A 19,665-nucleotide genomic window follows, 5' to 3' on the forward strand; every position below is an offset into this window, starting at 1 on the left:
AAAAAAAAAAAAAAAAAAAAAAAAAAAAAAAAAAAAAAAAAAAAAATCCTCCCTCCATCATATTTCTGCTTTTCCAGTAATATAAATGATAACAGAAGAAAACAGACAACCAGAGAAAGTGACAGAGATTACAGCACTAATAGGATTCTCTAAGTAGCATGTTTTCCATTATTTGCCCGTTTCCTCCTCTGTGAAGCTACACCTACCTACACTAACAATAGGCAGATTCTAACAGGGACCAGAGCTGTACTGTCCCACAGCTAATTGCTCTGCAGGCACTAGTTTCAACCTCCCACAGGCTCTCCCACTTGGTAGAGCTCTCTAGCTTCTTGCCAGCAAATAGCCAGATCATACTGTAACAGTCATATAACAGTTAAAATAACAACTGGCTCCTGCAGACACTTCTGCAGCTGCTGCAGGTAGCGCTCAAGTGCTCTTGGTTCCCTGACCCTCACAACCAGCTTTTAAACTCTCTCCTGACATGTCCCTAAAAATAGTATTTTTGATGTGAGAAGTAGGGATAAAAGAAACAACCTCTAAACAGTCTTAACATAGCCTCAGCCTCATGGTAGGAGTAGCAGAGCCTTCAGTGACCATTTGCTCTGTTTATACAGTATCCGATGCTAATAGGGCTTCACTCCAGGGGAGGATTTCCTGAGTACTACCACAGTTTACATGAGTTTGCCCAAGTAGATGCTGACATTTAGGTGCAGACTGAATTATGCATTTCAGAAGAGAAACTTAAATAGTTTTCATGCAGACATCTGCCAGGCTAGTTCTACATAAACTGACCCCAACTTAGAAATGCAGTGCAGAGAAACCTAGCCTACTGCTGTGTAGCCAGGAACCAGCTCAAGTAGAGCACAGATCTCAAGCCAGTCAATAAGCCTTGCTCACTCAGCACCACACAGAAGCAGCTGTGCAGCCCAAGCCAGTAAGTTCAGTCTGCACCTTCCTGCACTTCATAGCATGACTGGACTAAATATGTTGTCGCTTTGTGGCATCTCTACCACAGAGTGTTTTGTAACACAAAAACATCCCTTCTGTAACTTCAGTAACTGCAAAAATACCTGAAAAACTACAAAGTTGAACCTTAACACAGCATAAAATTTCCAGAACGGGGTTTTATTTATCAATTACACTGGATTTTCTAAGCAGCTCCAATAAATAAAGAACCATCTCAAATGACAATCAACAGGAATTTCTCAGTGGTTGCTAGACTCATCATTAATCCTTCAGCTCGTTTCTCACTTTCCTCAAAGTAACATACAGTAGTTAATCAGTTGAGCCAAGCTCCTCTCACCTCTTGAGGCAGTTCCAGCTTAGACCTGTCATCTAGCCCATTAGAGTGCAATCCCATCAGGTAAGGGACAGGTGCATCTAGAAAATGAAGGAGGGAGGCTGGAAGGATAGGAACATACACATGCTGCCACTGAAATGGAAACATTAGAGCTGTGATGGTCTCTGCCACAGTCATCAGTCTCTGATAATCTGAAAAAGAGCAAAAAAAAAATTATTTCACGAACATATTTAAGTAAATGAATCTAATTAAAAGAGAGTTTGTCTTAAAACTGAAGCCACAAAACCCACTGCTAGCTGAGCAGCATCTTTAATGAAAGCCCAGACTTGTGCACTGAAGCACATTCTGCTGAAAAAACAGAGAGTGCTGAGCACAAAGTAGGTCATTCTACAAGTCATATGGAAATGAGCAAATTAATTCTTGGCATCCATTAAGTCATTCTCTGCTGCTTATACAAGGGTTATTCAGGAACATCATTTTGAGTGCGGAAGCAATATTGTAGTGGGCTAAGAAATAAATCGGAAATGCATTATTTTCTCCATTCTTCTATCTTTCTATGGAAGCCTTGCATGAAACCCAAGGCATCTGGTATCTCTAAAATAAACGTTTTTTAAATGAGTGTCTAGACTTGTATAAAGAATGCTGTGTAGTAGGCAACTCAGGACTGAGACTGGAATAAGTGTAAAAAAGAAAAAGGATCAACTTCATTTATGTTTTGCAATATATGACCAGTCTCAGTTTTCCTCAAAAGTTCAAATGTAAAAGCAACTTACTTCCTTGTAGAATTTAAAAACAGTGCTAAATGCATGCATGCAATATGCATACCAAAGGGTTTTTGTTGGTTTAATTCAGCAGCTGGTACTAGTTAACACAGCAGTACACTGGGMCAAAACCTCCACCTCCTCTTTCATACTACAGAATCATCTTCAATGATTTTTGATACATATGCATCGTATAGAAGGCAACACCATAGGAACTCAAGAGTGTGTGGTCTAATTCAAACAACTGCTAAAATATTCAGATGATTTTCTTGCAACCAGGCTGGAAAGACTATAAAAGAAGCTCACAAGACTAAAACAATTCCTACTTTGAATCAGGCTATAAATACAGTTCAAGCTGTAAATATAGGATGCATTTCTCATGATACTGCAAAAGTATTTAAATCTAGCCAAAAGTAGCAGGTAAAAGGTGGGGGGGGGACCAAAAGGGAAGAGAAATCAGTACCCTTAATATGTGTGTTTGCRCACACCTTTTAACACATTCATAAAACACCAGACAATATGAAATTTTGAAAGGCACCTGAACACACAGATTCAGCTACTGAGGTTTCTAAGCTGTTGCACACTGTCGCAAAGTGGAGAGAGAAAGCTGCAAAGTAACATTTGGTCTAAAGTAAATACTCCAGACAAAAATTAAGCTCAATTATGCACTATTTCAAAGTTATGGCTTTAATTCTCTCCTTAGCCATCCTTCATTCAGAGTTCAGGTGGCAGAATACAGAGGGCCAAGAAATTCAGTTCCTAGCATTTCATGACTCATTTTGTTTGAAATCAAAGTTGTAGACCTTGGGGACTGAAGAGTGTCACAACCCAACAGGAACTCAGTACAATCTTTGCTAACTTCAGTCCCAGTTTTGCAATCTAGGTTTTTGATTTTTCATTTCAGATCAAGCTGTGCCAGTGAAAAATGTTGCTGCAGAGGTATCTGTCACTGTCCCACACCAGATCCACTGCTCAGGTGCTCCTTCAATCCAAAGGAGTTGGGATAGTTTAAACGATTTAAAGTCTCTGCTAACAGCTCACTTGAACGAAGTAAGCTGAGGAACAACACAGTAACCATCACCAGCAGCAAGCTGAAGGAAATAACTGTGAGTGAGGGCAGGCCAGCAAGTGGTAACCACTTTCAATAGCAAAGTTGTTTCTGAAGTGCACATCTACACCACTATTCTGCATGGACACAGGGATCTGCCTTCAGTTACTCATTGGCTTGCAGCTTTAATCACAGTGATGAATTAATTACAAGCTTCAAGAAGAAGAATCTCATTCCATACTCTATTTTCTTCAGCTTTAAAAGGAACTTTAAAATTACCCATAGATGCACAAACATTTCAGCTGGTTCATAGTGAACTTCTTTATCTGAAAGAACAAGTCTCATATTAGAAACAGTGATTTCCTACTACACAGAAAACCCTGTCTAATCCTGCTAATTTAAATACAAATTATCTCTCTTTCTCTGTCATTATGCTAACTTTAGTATTAGCCTTTCAAATTAATTACAAAGCAACACCAATAATTCAGGTTTCTCTCTGCAAATGCAGGTCTTTGATCCTGGATAGCCGCGTGCCTTAAGCTATTCCAAACTATTTGACCTGCACTGTGACAGTCTTCAAGTAACAGTAACTATATTTTGCAGGCTTTATAAAGTTTATGAGCTACTGGCAAAACGCCAAGCAAGAAGTCTTCAAGCCTGAATCAAGATAACTATAGTGTTTTCTTACGCTTCAACTATCCAGAAAGGGTGTGGGATTTTGTTTTTTTTTACACTTCAGGTACCAAAGCATTACAAGGGATTTAAAAATAAAAATAGAAAGAAGTAGTATTTCAGCAGAGGCATTGGTCATATTTTGAACCTGGGATATGCTTAGCTATGGAAAGTTTTCTGGTGCACATAAAACGTAGGTACTTTTCCTTGTATTGGACAAGAGCATTGATAGGAGAAGAGCAAGGACCAAAATCTACTACTTTTTATATGTTGCCACACACTTTAAGAACACAGGAAGGGCTGATCTGTTCTTCTAATTCCTGTACGCAATTATATTAGCCCTTACTGTGTATATGAGAAGCAATTTACATCAGCATTTATCTTTAGCAAGTGTATCTACAGAGTTTTGTTGATTTGTTTAAAAAAAAAAAATCCAGAGAAGATAAGCAGAAGTGAGAGGTCTTGGATCTAGAAGGAGAGGAGCAGGATGGGAATAAGGCAGAGAAGTCTGTCAGAGTCTACAGGAATTCTTTGACTTGGTCAGATTCAAAACAACCAGAGGACTGTGTTAGTATAGCTTTCCCTCCTAATTTTCTTATTTCAGGGATGACAATCAAATATTGATGTAATTTCCAGTTTGCCTGCAACTCTCATATTGCTGCTTTATGGCAGAGTTAGTTGCCCCAACAACGAAGGACCATCACCATAGATTTTCAGAAAGAGTATGGGTAAAGCTGGAAGATCCTGTTCGAACTTCTTCATCAATGACCTGGGTGAGGGGACAGAGTGCCTCCTCAGCAAGTTTGCTGATGATACCAAGCTGGGAGGAGTGGCTGACACACCTGAGGGCTGTGCTGCCATTCAGAGAGACCTGGGCAGGCTGGAGAGCTGGGCAAAGAGGAACCTCCTGAGGTTCAACAAGGGCAAGTACCAGGTCCTGCACCTAGGGAGAAATAACCCTAGGCACCAGCACAAGCTGGGGGCTGACCTGCTGGAGAGCAGCTCTGCAGAGAAGGACCTGGGAGTGCTGGTGGATGACAGGTTGACCATGAGCCAGCAATGTGCCCTTGTGGCCAAGAAGGCCAGTGGTATCCCGGGCTGCATTGGGAAGAGTGTTGCCAGCAAGTCGAGGGAGGTGATCCTGCCCCTCTACTCAGCCCTGGTGAGGCCTCATCTCGAGTACTGTGTCCAGTTGTGGGCTCCCCACTACAAGAGAGACATGGAGCTACTGGAGAGAGTCCAGTGTAGGGCTACGAAGATGCTCAGAGGGCTGGAGCACCTGCCCTATGAGGAACGGCTGCAAGAGCTGGGCCTGTTTAGCCTGGGGAAGAGAAGACTGAGGGGGGATCTTATCAATGTGTACAAGTACCTGAAGGGAGGGTGTCAAAGGGGACAGGGACAAACTCTTTTCAGTTGCCCCATGCGACAGGACAAGAGGCAATGGGCAGAAATTGGAGCACAGGAAGTTCCGCCTGAACATGAGGGGGAATTTCTTCCCTGTGAGAGTGACAGAGCACTGGAACAGGTTGCCTAGAGAGGTTGTGGAGTCTCCTTCTCTGGAGATCTTCAAGGCCCACCTCGATGCAACCCTGTCTAACATGCTCTAGGTGACCCTGCTTGAGCAGGGGGGTTGGACTAGATGATCTCCAGAGGTCCCTTCCAACCTTACCGCTTCTATGATTCTATGTGCCATCTGCCAGGATTAAGTCCCTCCTTAAACAAGAGGGGCACAAAAGAGGGAGGGAAGTTGTATAGAGTTCTCTGTAGACAGTTCAGTTATCAGAATAAAGCACTGCCTTGACCTAAAGTTCCTTTTTATTCATACCTGTTCACAACAGAAAATATGGTATAAAAGAATATTTAAGCAGTGGAGAGTGAATACAAATATTCAGTATGTCAGACTCCCTAAAAACACATACATTTCTTTAATTAGACCTTTTATTTCAGAAAAAGAGTAACTGTAGTAACAGCAAACTATCATCAGTAGGAGCAGTGGGCTGAAGTATGTCCAATTCACGATCACTTCTGTGTCTGAGAGGCTGATTAAAGATGCCTGCATCAAGGAGCAAGTTTCCTAAATCACCATAGGCATCAGAAGACAACCTCTTACCTAAGTAGGAGATTATGGAGTTAGCCAACATAGGACTAAGGTTCTAAAGAAATAAAACTGAATCTCCTAAGCATGTATCATTTAGAGCAAGTGAAAAGAAGGAGAGGCATGATTTAAAAGCAAAGCAGTCAGACAAATACTTAAATCTGCTCAAAAATAGTAACAGACTGCAAATACCCTGAAAAAGAAAACTAAGACCATAGTCTGTGTCAGTGGTGCATTTTATTTTTCATTTCATTGTTTTTAGCTGCTTGGAAAAATCTCCTCCAACCAGATTCCACAGTTGTCGTAACTCAGTGCATGCTTTTCAGAGAGATACAGAATAAATTCATATTGCTGATGTATCTGTGAAATAATTTGCAGGAATGCAACCCAGCTCCCACAAAATAACCTAGTGAGGGCACTACTAAAGGCCTCAATCATTCAGTGCCACCATCCTCAGGTACTTCTGCCAGAATTCCTTAGCACTGGCTCAGCATTAGCAGCAGCTTCAGGACCTTCATTTGTTTTAGCATTGTCTCCAGGCATTGCCATTCTTCATACACTTTTCCAAGTGGGAACGGAAACATAGCTCTCTCAAGAGGACAGTCAAAACATTCTCTGCATTTGGCTTATAATTGTTCAAAACAGAGGCTGAGCCAATACAGTGAGATAAAAAAGAAGAATTTCCAGGAAGCATAAAATCAGAAACACAGCAAAAGAATCTTAAAACAGAAGTCATTCACTGCCAAATCCTACTCCAAGGACTGACTGACTACTTCTTAAGATGCTAAATAATTTGTTTCCAGAAGGACTGCATATGGCTACAAAGCACTCCAAGGGTAAAATAAATGTAATCTCATGAGCAAACTCTATGATACTGATACGTATTGTTCTAAATCAAAATCTGCCCAATGAGTATGATAATGCCATCTGACCTAGAATAATGAGAAATGATTCAAACCATCTCAGTGTCACAGGTTCAAATACTGGAAGACTTAGCAAAGCAAAAGGACATTAAAAAAACCAGATATATTCACACGGACAACTTTGCACTACTTTGCATATCCAAAAAAAAAAAAAAAAAAAAAAGATAAGCCCTCTAAGAATTAAGCAATTTCTGACTCTATTCAGAACTAAAGTACACCATCACCTTCACCTACACTCAAGGTTCCCTATCTTTTTTAAACAAAGCAAGAAGGGGTGTTAATCAACTGTAGAAAAGAAAGAATAGAAAGTATATTCAATTATAAAGGAAGCAAAACAAAAGACAAATAACACTAGGCAAATGTATAGATAACCAGAACCTCAGTCAGAAGCATCTTTTAAGCATCACAGCATTCACTTCATTAAAGCAATTTTCTAATTCATTGCCATGTAGAATAAAACACTTGGAACATCACAGTTACAGAAGAGGAAAAAAAATATGTTACAGTAAGAAAAAGTTAACTTTCAAGAACTTTAAAATACTTCCCACTCAGCCAAAATGAAGTACATCTGTATAAAAAGCATTTTAGCAGAAGACCTCAACTTGACTGTTGGCAATTCTAGCAGCCTGCAACAGCTTCTGTTGTTAAATCAGTAGAAGTTTTGACAATATGCTGAATGAGTATTAGCAAATTGCACCAAAAGTGGTTGTTAAGAAACACCAATAAAGTGGAAAATATAATTTAATAAAATAAAAAAAGTCAGAAATTATCTTCCTTAGAAAGCAGGTATTTAAGCAAAGTTAAAGTTCAAAAGGATGTACCACAACTAATTTGTCAAAACTCATTGCCAAAAGTCAGGAAATAAATTCTTTTTCTACTGGAAAAAAACTTTTCATACAAACTATTGGTGAAAAGTTATTGACACTTGTTCACTGGACTTGATACTGGACTCTTCTATTAGGTGTACAGCAGCCCAACTCAGCCAACATTTGCCGTGAGGTGAGGGAAACAGTGGAAGCAAACTGTCATAAAGATCCAGGCCTACAGGCCTTATGTCACATTAATCCCTTCCCTTTGATTTCCATAAGTCTGAGTGTACACAACACAGATATGCTCATGACCTATTTTAAGCTACTTAAATTAGTAGCTGGTCAGACTCTTGGAAAGAAGCGCTAAAAAAAGGTTAAACCTTTTAATGTAACTTGGAAACAAAACTCAGTATACAGAAAACTAATCCTCAAGTGAGTTGAGTGAAAGAAGAAAAGAACATGTAATGGGATGGCCTGAAAAGGGATCAGAAGACCCCATTTTGATATGCACACATTGCTTTTCTTGTAGTGCTTCCAACAGGCTAGGCACACATGCACACACCTGTCACAGGACCTAACTCCAGCAAGACTACACGCCAACTTTCTTGGGTTCTTTTCCAGATGAAAAGCTGATGTTTGAATCATCCGTTGGTGGAACAGAGAAATCCACATAAACAAACTCTCTCTACACCCCAAACACACAAATGCCTAGTCCATTTCTGGAGAAACCACAGAAAGAAAAGTCTGTCTACTAGGCAAGTATTTCTAGTTACTCTAAAAATAATAAGCAAAGCAATTTTATTTTTAAACTCAAAATAGTAACCATTACAGAGTGCAATAAAATTTATTTTATTGTGTTTGAATAACTATAGTTTTCCTCTAGTAGTTAATGAATTGAGTTTATACAGTGCAACACTTTGGACATAATGCTTTGTTGCCATAACACAAACACAGTATTTTGATGACCTTGACTATTCAGACAAAACACAAACACAATAATTTGATAAACCTTGACCATACACACAAAACTCATCTTTGACTTTAGCCTATGCACTCATTTCAACAGATACACATGTCTGTTTTGGATACAGATGCACTGAATTCTGGTAATCATAGGATATACTTTATAAATAGCTCCAATTTGTATTCTGCATATTTCAATAACAACACAATGGAAAAAAAATGGATGCAATGAAAGATGGAAGTAACATCGTGGGCTGTCCCACAATTAACCTTAGGATCTTCTATGTTTCTTTATCACTACTATATAATATAGTGATCAAATTGTAGATAATCGGTCTACTTTAATCCACACCATTATGGATGACTGGGTATGCACTAACATTAGCCAACTTCAGACAGAGAAGAAAAAAAATTATCTTCTGGTATAACTCTATATACTCTGACTGAATAACAGTATATTAAGCAAGAAGCCCAGTGGTCCCCAGTCAACACAGCAAATGGATTATCACTACTATATTAACATATAAACAGATAAACAGATGCTAATTCAGTTTAGTTGCCACTCACCTTCTTATCTTCTTAAGAAAAAAAAAAGTCTTTATTTACTTGACTTCAGTAGTAATTGTTTACGACCTTAACTGAGATTTGGGATTTAACTTCATTCAAATCAAACTTTTTTGGATACCCTTTTTTTTTTTTTCCAGAGCAACAACTATAGTACAACAAATGAAAAATTATATTTGCACCATTAATTATTCTTCCAAACCATACATAATCAGCTATATTTCATCTCAAAATGCACACGTAGTTCAGCAAAGCTAGAGGGAGAATTCAGATAAGCAGCTAGAGAGGAACACGAGAGCAAGTATAATACTCTATTGAACAGCAGACTGTTTTCCAGAGGTAACAATAAAAAGGACAGGTTTTCCTTTTGTTTCATCAGTCCATAAACATGAGAGACTATATGAAAGCCACAAACTTTAAATGTAGGTGTCTAAGAACAGAAGCCAAAGCAAAGATCTCTTGGCAACTACAGAACTTTTCTTAACATTAAAATCTGCACACAGATCCATCTGATTGTATTAACACACCAATGACATTTTAAAAATAGTAAAGTGTCATTCAAGAAATGAAAGAAATAAACCCTCCTGTGCCAGTACAAATATAAGACAAGAAAACAGAAAGGAAGTACTCACGCTGTGAATAAAGTAGTATCTGAAATTCCAAGAGGGCACAGGTAAAGAGCTGAACCACATTTTCTACTCCAAGCAATTCAAAAACTTCTTTAACCGGAAAATCAAATAACGGTAGTTCATTGGTGCTTGGCCTTTGGCAGATAATCGGTCCATAAACACCTGAAAATTTTAATGATCTGCCTGCTGGAGGAAGAGGAACTTCGTATAGAATATTGTAGATGTAGCTTTCTAAAGGTAGAGGTGGTGGCTGAGGTGAAGTCACTGCTTGGTGAAGTTGTTCTAGTACTTTCTTACAAGCTTTCATGAAAGACATCGGAGCGATCAGACAAATGCACTTTGAGACATACAGTGTGTCTCTGCTAATATCATATGAGTTAAAACGCTGTAGCTTTGAAACAGAAGTGCCATTGCAGTCTCCCGTGCTGCTGCAGCTATCTTTATCATTTGTCGGTGGAGTATGAAAAATGTCATACTCAGCATTGTGCATATGATACAATGTCTGCATTGCACTGCAGATCTGTTTGCTAGTAACTTCCTCAAAAAATGTAAGAGAAAATCCAAATGTCCGTGAGCCATCTTCACGAGTAATAATAAAAGAGTGAAACTGAGGTTCTCTGGAATCTGCTTGCGTCTTGAAAGCAAGCCCTTTCGGCATACATAGCTACAACAAGAAGGGGGGGGGGGGAAGGGGAGAATACTATTAGAACACTTTTCTCATCCCCTGCCTCCAGAAACATTGGCTAAAATAGGATTTAAAATCCACAGGCTACATCACATTTCTCTTTAAAATTTTATTGAGCACTACATTACTGCATAACACAGTGCTGCAAGAAGTTATAAAAACTAAAGGAGCACATTGAAAGTGTTGTGTTCGGTTTCTATTGAAACTTACAAGCATTTTGTTACTAGTCTCAATAGGAACAAAACAGTAAAATTCAAACCTGCATAAAGAAAAATATTTTGATCACCGCAAATGGAAGCATGACAGAAAAGTGACATATTAATCTGAATTAAGAAATTACACTGCATTCTAATTATCAGAAAGAATCCATGTGCAAAGAAGATTCATTAATCACAAACTAATTTATTTCTGTGCCAGGTTTCTAGGCTGTAAAAAAGCAGTCATAGAAACAAACAAAAAAAGGCCTACAAACTCATCATATTTATCTTAAATTTCTCCCCAAAAAAGTACTATCCCCATTAAATGAAAAGATCTTTTCAGCCCACACAATTTAGAGCAATTCATAGACATTTGCTGAATTTACACCAGACTCTGCACTGCAACTTTTTTTGTCATGAAAAACACAGATGGATGCTTCCAACTCTTAAAGTAGATCTGTGCCTTAAGAATAAAGGTCACTGCATTAAGTGATACTGACCATTCCCACTGCATCCTGGTCAAAAGGGTTCCATTCAACATTCTCAGGAAAGCGAGCAAGAACTTTGGACTTAAATGTACGTCTTAATGGCGTCTGTTCAAAATTCTCCCCTGCAGGTTAAAAAAAAAAATATAAATATATATATATATATATATATATATATATATATATATATACACACACACACACACACATATACGTAAATATTTCATTCTCTTTTTAGACACATTCAAACTAGGCCAGAAAGCAAGACATCAGTAGCTAGGTGTGAGGAAAAAGTGAATTAAGTGCACACAGTCCCTTTAAGAGAAACAGAAGACGCAAGACAGTTAGTTAAGCATGTAATCAAACTGCAGAGATTAGCAAGGATTAGCATTGTAATTTTATGTGTCATTACATATCTGTGCTTTTCCTGAAGTGTTACTATATTAATATGTGTTTGTATTTATTACAGCAATTCTCAAAGATACACTTCACATATTTCATTCTTGTTAAAGTACAGCTAAAGCTTCAGTTTCAGAGAAATCTCCATTTTGTTACTGAAGAAAAGCACAAATAGACAAGATGCAAAGGCAATGGAAGTTTAAGGCAGACATACAGGTAGCGTTTAATTTCTTCTCTGAGACTTAGAAAAAATGGGTATCCACCATCTATTATAAAAATTAGCTGGAAAGAGAAATTCTAGAAGGTTAAAAGATTAAGAACTATTTAAATGCTCATGAAGATAGGGTACCAGAAGAACCAGAAAAACTGTGGTTTTTTTCCCCCAACACCTTTACCTTCTGTTGCACTTGAAATGAAACAGCCGGCACCATCTCGGGTTTTAGAGGCCTGTATATACTGGCATAAAGCTATATAACAAATAAAAACAACACTGCATTATAAATTGCACACTGTTGACTGTAATTATGTAGCTAGCAAAAATGAGTACACAGCATGAGTATTTTATATAGAATTAGTATACATAATACATGTTCTGTTCTCCTAATATGTTCTTATACATGTTGATGGTTATGTTACTGAATGAGCTACAGAAATTTCACAGTAAACATTTCAGACATACGTATTTCTTGAAGGAGAAGATCTAAGTATGTGACAGCTCATGGCTCCTATATGCATAACCACAATACCAATCCAGCAATATTAATAGCTATCTGTTAAATGATGAAAGTTTTAGAATCTCAACTATAAAATACTCCCTAAGAGCAGATGATGAAATTAATCCCAAGCACAAGACCATTTCAGGGCCTATAGAACTACATTAAAGTGATATGGTCATAGCTTTTTACAGAAGAGCAGACCTTGCCCAGCCATATGCTTGAAAAGCAGGTTCAGCCTTGTTTATTCGCTCAAGTTTCCTCAAGAGCAATGGTCACCTATAGTGATAGCACAGGACTTTCTGCATTAATGCCTCTGAATGTGTAGAGTTGACTAAAATTAAAATAAATAAATAAATAACATACCCCAAACTGCCTATCTTAAAATAATCTTTGCTGTCTTACTAGAGTACAGTTAGCAAAATGAGCATGCAGCTGTTGACAGCTGTATTAACAATCAGGCAGAATTGCATGAAATCACATGCTTTAAATAAATCAAACTATTTCAGCAGCACCTGCAAAAGGGAAAACACACTTCAACTCCTCACTTGTTATCTTGCACATAGTAATTACACAGCAATAGAAATTGATTTCAGAATTGATTGGGTTTGTTCTATACTTTTACAGTAATATTTAAAATTCAATTTCTAAACTAACTTAGCATCCTTATTCTGTAAAACATTTACTTCCAAAGTAGCTATATGTAGAGCTAGTTCCAACAGCAGATGTAGACAATACAGAACCTAACAGACATATTACATTTGTACGAACAAAATTTTTTTCCTCATAAAATGCTTTAAAAACCCCTCTTGCTACAGCTGAGAAGTCGTGTAATGCTAGATTTTGTTTAAAGAACATGCCTTAAGCATTACACCCAGAGAATTTATCTCAAATCAGGACCTAGGACAGGTCTTGCAATCCTAAAATACCTAAAATACTTGCATCTATTTTGTTAATCCCCCAGTTCTTAAGCACTGAAATTGAGAGCTTTTGTTTATAAAAATAAACAACTCAACTGATTTTCATACAAAACTATTCAGCTACACTTTTATTACTTCTTTTCTCTGAACAAGAATATTACTGAACACAGGCAAATCTGGGAAAATTTAAAAAAAAATGTATTTAGAGCGGTATATTCAGGAAAAAAGACGAGAACACAACTTCACTGAAATACAACCATCCTTAGAAAGACCTTTCTGTTTCAATAACAGAAAACATTTAGCAATAACAGCAGTCACTTATGCAAGGGCTAGAAATAAGTTTTCAAAAGATGACAACAGGCATTTAAAGAAACTTCAAATCTCAAAAAAGGCAGAAAAAAAGTCATGCTATACTTTTTACAGATACAAGTACACACTCTGTAGGACAGGTTTGAAAAAATAACTCAGGAGGTTTAACACACCTACTATTTTCTATATTTACATCTGTGCAGATGATGTAATATCAGCTTTTAGATAATTAAGGAAGAAAAATTTCTCCTGAACTTGAAAGCCACCCACCATAATCACTGAGTTCACTTATATGCAAGGTCACGCATACTTTGGAAAGAAAGAAAGAAAATCTGTAACTCTAGGACCTTCTCATTAAGACAATGCATTTTGCAAAATACATGATGGTGCTTTGCACTTCTGATCACAAAACACAACACTGAATGGATGCGTTGTAAAACGTACTTTAAGAACCCTTGCTCCATCTCCTCCCAAGAGATTTCTCCAATAACATGAACCTAACATTTTTAGCCATGAAGTCTGTCTATAGCTTAAATAGCCAACACTAAAGTACTAAAATTGATTTCTGGAAACCAATCATATCTTTTGAACCAAATCTTGATCCAGACAGAAGCACAAAGCAATACTTAGATGCCTTCCCATAATTTATCAAAAAATCCAGCTATTGCACAGACACTGTTCTTGTCCAAGTGTCTCCACACTACACTTCTATTCCCAGAGCCATCCTGCTCTGATTTCATATTTGCTCTCCTATCTTCTGCATCAGCACAGCGCTCATCTCCCTTTCATGGTAGTAGGTGTTTCCATCTTACAGCTATCTCTTTTTACTTTGCTGTATAACAAAGGTTCTTCCAATTGGCCTTCACAACTGGCAAACATGCTTTCAAAAGGAGCTGATGGGTGAAGGAATCTCAAATGTTTGCTCACCACTTTGCTCATCTGTGCAAAGTTCAGTCCAGGAACCCAAAGGCGACCTGTGCAATTCCAGGACTGCGGCCACCTTATTTCCTTGACAATGCAACCAGTGAGAATTTGAACATTAGTAGGCCTGTTGCCTAGGTTCCCCCTTCACTCCTCCTACTGAACAGCTAGTGATTATCACTAGATATCCACCAAAAAACAGACACAAAAAAGAAAAATCCACAAACAATATTTGCTTCCACCCAGAGCAGAAAAGCAATTAACCCTAAATTCAAGATCAGTTCAAAGCTTTGCTCCCACATCCACAGCAAAACACTAATTGCTGCATATCTTCAAGAGGCAAAAATAACTCAAGGTTTTAAAATCTGTCTCTGTGTGAATTAGATACATCAGATTAATTCAATCCTAATTGGAAGGGGTTTGATAAAAATGAAAGACACTAGAACAGGTTTAATGAATGCAGCAAAGAAATCTATCATGAGAATGGACGTTGTTTTATTCTAAAAATGATTAAATTAAGAGCCAAGAGAAGAGAAACTGATAAAAATATGATGCATTGTACAAGTTTTAGAACACTTTCAGTCACGTCCATGTTCTTACACTTACGACAGACAGCTATCATCAGATCTTGCTTTTCATAAGGTTCCTGTCCCTTAGCAGAACCATGGCTAGAAAGTGTTTTCCTTGTTGATCAGAGCTACAGTAAGTCTTTAAACAAGATGTTTTAGCTATAAATATTTTTCCATTTGTACAAGTTTCATGTAAAATTGATGCTTTTAAACAAAATAATTTGAAGAAGTTTTTATCTGCTGAAAACTAAGGAAGCCTTTTGAGCACATTTGATTACCACTAACCAAATCCCAACTCAGATTGGGAATTGACACACACCATGAAATCCACAAACAAAAAACTCTGGAAATAAAGGAACATTTCAGGTAGTTTCAGGTCAACATTCTTCTCAACATCAAATCTTCAAAATAATAAGCCTCCCATTATATACTGTAATATAAATAATATCACAAAAGTGGAGAGAAGGATCACTGTATTAGGCACTGCAAAAATGCACAAAGCCAGGTAGAATAGAGGCCCTACGTAGAGGGCTAGCAGGAGGGCAGTGAAGCAGAATCTCAAACTTTGTCATTGGCAAAACAGTATGTGTGGGATCCTAATCAAAGTAGGACCAGTGAAATGATATGGATTAAAAATAAATAAATAGGCAATGAAGAAAGGGTTAACCAAAATCTATGTTTCACTGATCCAGTTTAGCTAATGTCCCCCAAAAACAGCTCTGTTACCATACAGGAATCCCCCAAAAGGGGAGAGAAGCAAGGAGTAAAGCACTGAGAAAGAGGCTCTTAAACTGGTTTAATCACTGAAGAAAACAGGAGATTACAACAGTTTTAATAACCCACATGGGTAACTGAATAATGCATAAGGCATTCCTCCTCCTGCAGCCACAGCCTAGCTTGCCCACCTACTGGCTTTTGCCACTCTGGGTAATAGCTTTGTTTCATACCACCAAACACCATCCAGCTTCAGTGTACTCCACTTTGGTAATATCCTTTCCATCCTCTCGTTTCACTCACACTTCAATCTGCTAAGACTCCACCACAGGGTAAAAAAAAARGGGGGGGAGGGGGGAGGGGTGAAGACATTGCAGTAGACAGCGACTTAAAAAATTTTATCAACTTGAACTGTGCCAAAAACAAGCGATCCCTGTTTCTATAGTATGTAGGCAGACAGCCTCATTAGTCCTACATGGCCCTCTCCTTATTTGTTATCATACATTTTAAGAGATATGCAAGTTTTTGCTAAGAATTTTTTTGTTTTTGTTTATCAAAGAGGAAGTCACCAGCAAAGACTCATCTCTTCAGCAGTCTCCTTGGCTGAGGGATTTCCAGTACATCAAGAGCTGCCCCCACCTAGACTTCTGGCATGGCCTCTCTCTTGCTTCTGCATGTAGAGCTCAGCTCAGAGCTCTATCAAACTGCAGGTACACTCAATAGTGACCTGACTAAATCTGACACAGAAGACAATTTTTTCTCCAGCCTCTCCACCTTGCTTCTCCTCCAGTAAACTCAACCTGATGGATCAAGTCGTATTTTCCTTTATGCATACAAAGCTGCTCAAGAGGACCAAAGAAGAGTTCAACTACACTACAATTAGTTGAAATATCTAGTTAAAAACAGCCCCTTTTCACACCAGCACTGAAGCTCACACCACTTCTCTAGTAGCCATCTAATACATTTTGCAGTGTATGGAACCAAAGTTAGAACTTCTAGTTCTAACATTAGCTGTATCACCTTAAACTATTCCAGTCTGTGTGTCTATAATTTGGACTTCCTAATTACAAATGCATTACAATAACTAATGTGACATGCCTTTGAACTAACAACTGCACCTCATTTTATTTCAGAAATAGTTTAGTAAGTCACTTACCACTGAAGGCAAATCATATCATGATGTATATTTGTAGTGTATGCTGGCAGCTTCTCTGGCTCTCATTTATTCTCCATGCTGTTCTTGCCTGCATTAATTTTCTTGCATCTCATCATGCCAGCAGAAGACAGCCATAACTATGGCTATGACTGATCAGAAATGGAACTTACAAACTCAAAAACAAGATACTACATGTAGTTTCAAAGTTTTGGGGCACAGTCCAACCCCTTTGAAAATTTCAACAGCTTTAAAAATATCTGAATAAAACTATCCATACCAATGAGTACTACTTTTAAAAGGGTGGAGATACTGAAAAAAAAAGTTACAGAAACTAGAGTAAAGCAAAGCATACTTCACTTCAGAAACCCGAAAAAACACTATCTACCAAGTCTTCCTCAACTCTGGGGGGAGGGAGAGTGGGAGGGTGCCAGGGAAGAGGAGAGAATTTGAAAACCCTAATTTTAGCTCTTTCCTGATTTACCTAGAGAAAAGTCTGATGAACTGCTTCCCATATTCTTTTTGAGGAAAAGAAAAGATGGTTTCCCCAACATACTAATATAAAAAAAGTATGGAGTTCTACAACTTGCATATTCAATTACTTATGACCTTCCCATCGCACCAATATATAAACAATTACAAGTTTTAACGGAAAAGTGGATTTACAGTAAATGGAAAAGATGAGTTTTGAATTCTCAATAAATAAATAAGGAAGACGAGTATTCAGAGTTAAAATACTACCACTACCAAACACTGCATCCACCTCTTCCCCTCCATTCCCTTCTCTTCTTATCTATGCCATTTACAGAGTTGTATTTACAACCTGAACCACAATGGAGAATGATTCTTGGCTGGTGTCACTCTTGTTACCTGCACCTAACCATGGTGACTGAGAACACATTTCTTGTTAAACTGTCATGTGTGGTCATGAAATGCTACAGCAGCACTGAAACTCTTAACATATACACAGTAGATCCAAGCGATGTCTGCCAAATACATCTGCACAGGTAGCCTATGGCAGCAAAAGCCACAGGTAACCAGACTGCCTGCAAACTTTTAGTACAAGTTTCCAAGAAAACTTTCCCTCAGTAGCTCATTTTTTTGCAGTTGGCTTCCACCTCTAGGATTTTTTTTTGTCTTGTCAATATAACATTCTTTGTGGCCCACATCCTGCTACAAAAAGTTTGTATTTATGAAACACAATTCCGTCTAGTATAGAATATTACTGCATGGCTTAAGATGTCCTCAATTCAGATGAAAAAAGCATTAGCAATACTTAGCAAAAAAAAAAAAAAGAAAAAAAAAAGAAAAGCTCTTCATTGAACAATAACACTCTGTATTTGCTATCCCTTCACTATTTGCTTTTAGGAAATGACTGCAACACTACAACTCTTTAAAATTAAGCAGAACTAGCTAGGAAAAAAAAAAGCAACTTTGAACAGCTAGTCGAGAGGTAGAAATCTAGATCAACTTTCCCTCTCTAACAATAAGGGAGAAATCAGAAGAAACTAGCCTAGTTACCAGAAAATAGGTCTTCAAAAAAGAAAAAAATATATCAAAAAAATGAATGACCACGCAATACTGATTTTTAAAGAATTGTTAATACTGCCACCTTTGTTTGTTCACTGAGTCTGCTGATCTGCTCAATATAATTACTGAACAAAGACATTCAGAAAGCCTATTGATTCCGATTAAGTGGTTCATTGCTTTCACACTGCCAAACAGCTTTTCTTTAAATTCCTGTGATACAGCCTGTTATTCACCCAGTTCATTCAGTCTTGAAGTCCATTATTGTATACATAACATTTTTGAAAACTGTATCAGAGATAAAATGTGACCAAAACATTAAGTCTATATTTCCCACACAAATACAAGGATTTTTTAGCATACAGAGGTTATAGGTGTAATTCCTACTGCCCCCCAAATGAGTATCTTATGACTTAATAAAGTAAATATAAAACAGTCCAAACATGAGATAGTCATAATGTTGTAATTAAACAAATAACAGTGAAACTTTGTACCAGCAACAGAAATTTTGAGCCATGCACTCAGCTTTCCTGTGCCTTGCAGCATACTAGAGAAACTGGATTTAGGATTCACATTCACATTCCCCTACACAAACCTATACAGCTCCTTTACCTCTGCTCTTTCTATACTATGGTTCAGGGAATCCTGCAGTGGTGGAAGCCATCCCAACTTGTGCAGGATGGGAGCTTGAGAATGGGCTGTCCATAACAGCCCAAGAGCAGGAGTTTTCCAAAGTGTGGGCTGCAAGTCAGAAGTCAGCCAATAGGAGAGTTTGAACAAAGAAGTATAACAAACATCATCCAGAGAACAGCCTAGCCACCTTATTCCTGCATCTACACTATGCTTTGAAAGACTGCATAACAAATCAGACCAGGGGCCTGATATCTTGAAAAAAATATAAATTTATATACAGATAGATGGATAGAGATCTATGTAGATATATAAAAACAGATGGATAGATACATCTTTCTCCCTATTTTGCAGAATTTCTTTCCTAAATGCATCAGTTCTCCTATCTGATTCAGGATGTTCCTATGCAAGAGCTCCCATCAACACAGGCTGGAACAAAAAGACAGGACTTCTTGAACTCACATTACCAATGAAATTCACACAAACACTGTCTGAGAAATGAGTCTCTCAAGCAGTGCCATGCATGAAAAGAGATGAGCCCGAACAGAGGCAGCATCTGCTAAATGTAAAATATCACTGCTTTAACAGAGCACTAGTATACTGCACACAATAATTCAATAGAGTCCATGAATACCACCCAAAACTACCATAAGGTTTCAAATATATATGTTATTTTATG

General features: G+C 37.8%; 1 protein-coding gene across 3 annotated transcripts in view; it reads right to left on the reverse strand.

The window, feature by feature from the left end:
* DENND5A (DENN domain containing 5A) overlaps nucleotides 1-19,665 on the reverse strand; it is a 68,267-nt gene that overhangs the window by 35,552 nt on the left and 13,050 nt on the right. For 2 of the 3 annotated variants that reach the window (XM_085317193.1, XM_085317196.1), the window contains exons 2-5: nucleotides 11,926-11,997; nucleotides 11,147-11,256; nucleotides 9,768-10,428; nucleotides 1,304-1,491 (exon numbers count right to left, since the gene is read on the reverse strand). In XM_085317193.1, the coding sequence (XP_085173319.1) occupies nucleotides 1,304-1,491; nucleotides 9,768-10,428; nucleotides 11,147-11,256; nucleotides 11,926-11,997 (1,031 nt within the window). The remainder of the gene's footprint in view (nucleotides 1-1,303; nucleotides 1,492-9,767; nucleotides 10,429-11,146; nucleotides 11,257-11,925; nucleotides 11,998-19,665) is intronic. The other variant, XM_085317195.1, reaches the window with a different exon arrangement.

This window comes from Rhea americana, unplaced genomic scaffold (assembly GCF_003343005.1).
Source record: "Rhea americana isolate MKP2758 unplaced genomic scaffold, rheAme1 scaffold_49, whole genome shotgun sequence".
In the NCBI taxonomy this organism is placed as follows: domain Eukaryota; kingdom Metazoa; phylum Chordata; class Aves; order Rheiformes; family Rheidae; genus Rhea; species Rhea americana.